The sequence below is a fragment of the Symphalangus syndactylus genome, chromosome 4 (genome assembly GCF_028878055.3).
Source record: "Symphalangus syndactylus isolate Jambi chromosome 4, NHGRI_mSymSyn1-v2.1_pri, whole genome shotgun sequence".
NCBI lineage: Eukaryota > Metazoa > Chordata > Mammalia > Primates > Hylobatidae > Symphalangus > Symphalangus syndactylus.
Window position 1 is genome coordinate 78067297 of NC_072426.2, and position 1266 is coordinate 78068562.

Here is a 1266-nt window from a genome sequence, read left to right on the forward strand (position 1 = left end):
CCACGGTGAAACCCCGTCTCTACTAAAAATACAAAAAATTAGCCGGTCGTGGTGGCGGGCGCCTGTAGTCCCAGCTACTCGGAGAGGCTGAGGCAGGAGAATGGCGTGAACCCGGGAGGCGGAGCTTGCAGTGAGCCGAGATCGCGCCACTGCACTCCAGCCTGGGTGAGAGCGCGAGACTCCGTCTCAAAAAAAAAAAAAAAAAAAAAAAAAAAAAAAAAAGAACTTGGGCAGCGCTAAGTCTCTGCTTCGCATCTCGTCCCAGGAGCTTGGAGATGAGGCATTTGTCCTCACTGGAGATGTGTGCCCAGTCCTTGTCAGGAAGTTCATACTTGCCTTCCTGGACGCTTTCAAACAGCTTTTTCTGGCACAACCTGCAGACCTCACCCCGCTCCCAGCAGGTGGCCCCGCAGTGACCCAGGAAGGGCAGGTAGCCACTCAGCATGATGTAGAGGACCATGCCCAGGCTCCCTAGGTCACAATGCTTATCGTAGAACGTGGCCTGGTCCATGAAGACTTCCACCATCTCAGGGGCCATGTAATGATTACATGTTCAGTATTCTAATACTGTTATGTCAGAATGGGACTGAAACCTACTGTATGTCCCTAAACCAAAATCAAAACCACTTCTTGGTTAGATGAAGCATTACCAAAGATCTGTGTATCTTTCACTAAGACACAAACTCAGGTGTAGGGATAGAATGGAGGTGTTGGTTTCCTTACAGTAACATTTTGGTACAGAACTTTACAGAAATGCATTTTAGTTAATCAGCCACTTAACCATGTACACTTTTCTGATATTACTCATGTGATAGTTATTTCTGATTGAACAGATCTGACGCTTAGTTATCTTGGTGTCAGAGCCAAAATTAAAACAACTTTCAAGAACTTTAACCTTCCTAGATCTTCAGAACCTTGAAATTGGAGGTAAAATTACGACTTTGTCCACTCCACACACTTTATAGATGAGTAAATTGAAGTACACTCCTGTCTTAGTCTGCTTGGGTTACCAAAACAAAAATACCATATTCCGGGTTGTGTGAACAACAGAGATTTATTACTTATATATATATTTTTTGTCAAAATTCTGGAGGCTGAGAAGTCCAAGATAAAAGTACCAGCAGATTTGGTGTCTAATGAGGGCTCCCTTCCTACCTTGCAGCTGGCCATCTTCTTGTTGTATTCTCACATGGTGGAAAGCAAAAAACAAGAGAGAATGTAAGCGTCCTTGTGTCGTCTTAAAAAGGCACTACTCCCATTTATGAG

General features: G+C 44.3%; 1 protein-coding gene across 1 annotated transcript; it reads right to left on the bottom strand.

Annotated features, from left to right (window-relative positions):
• Positions 1 to 220: 220 nt before the first annotated feature.
• Positions 221 to 538, bottom strand: LOC129480105 (MAP kinase-interacting serine/threonine-protein kinase 1-like; the record flags this gene model as incomplete). The annotated part of the gene is made up of 1 exon (XM_055273885.1): positions 221 to 538. A coding segment is annotated over exon 1 (318 nt), but the record flags the coding sequence as incomplete, so codon positions are not given.
• Between the last annotated feature and the right edge of the window lie 728 nt (positions 539 to 1266).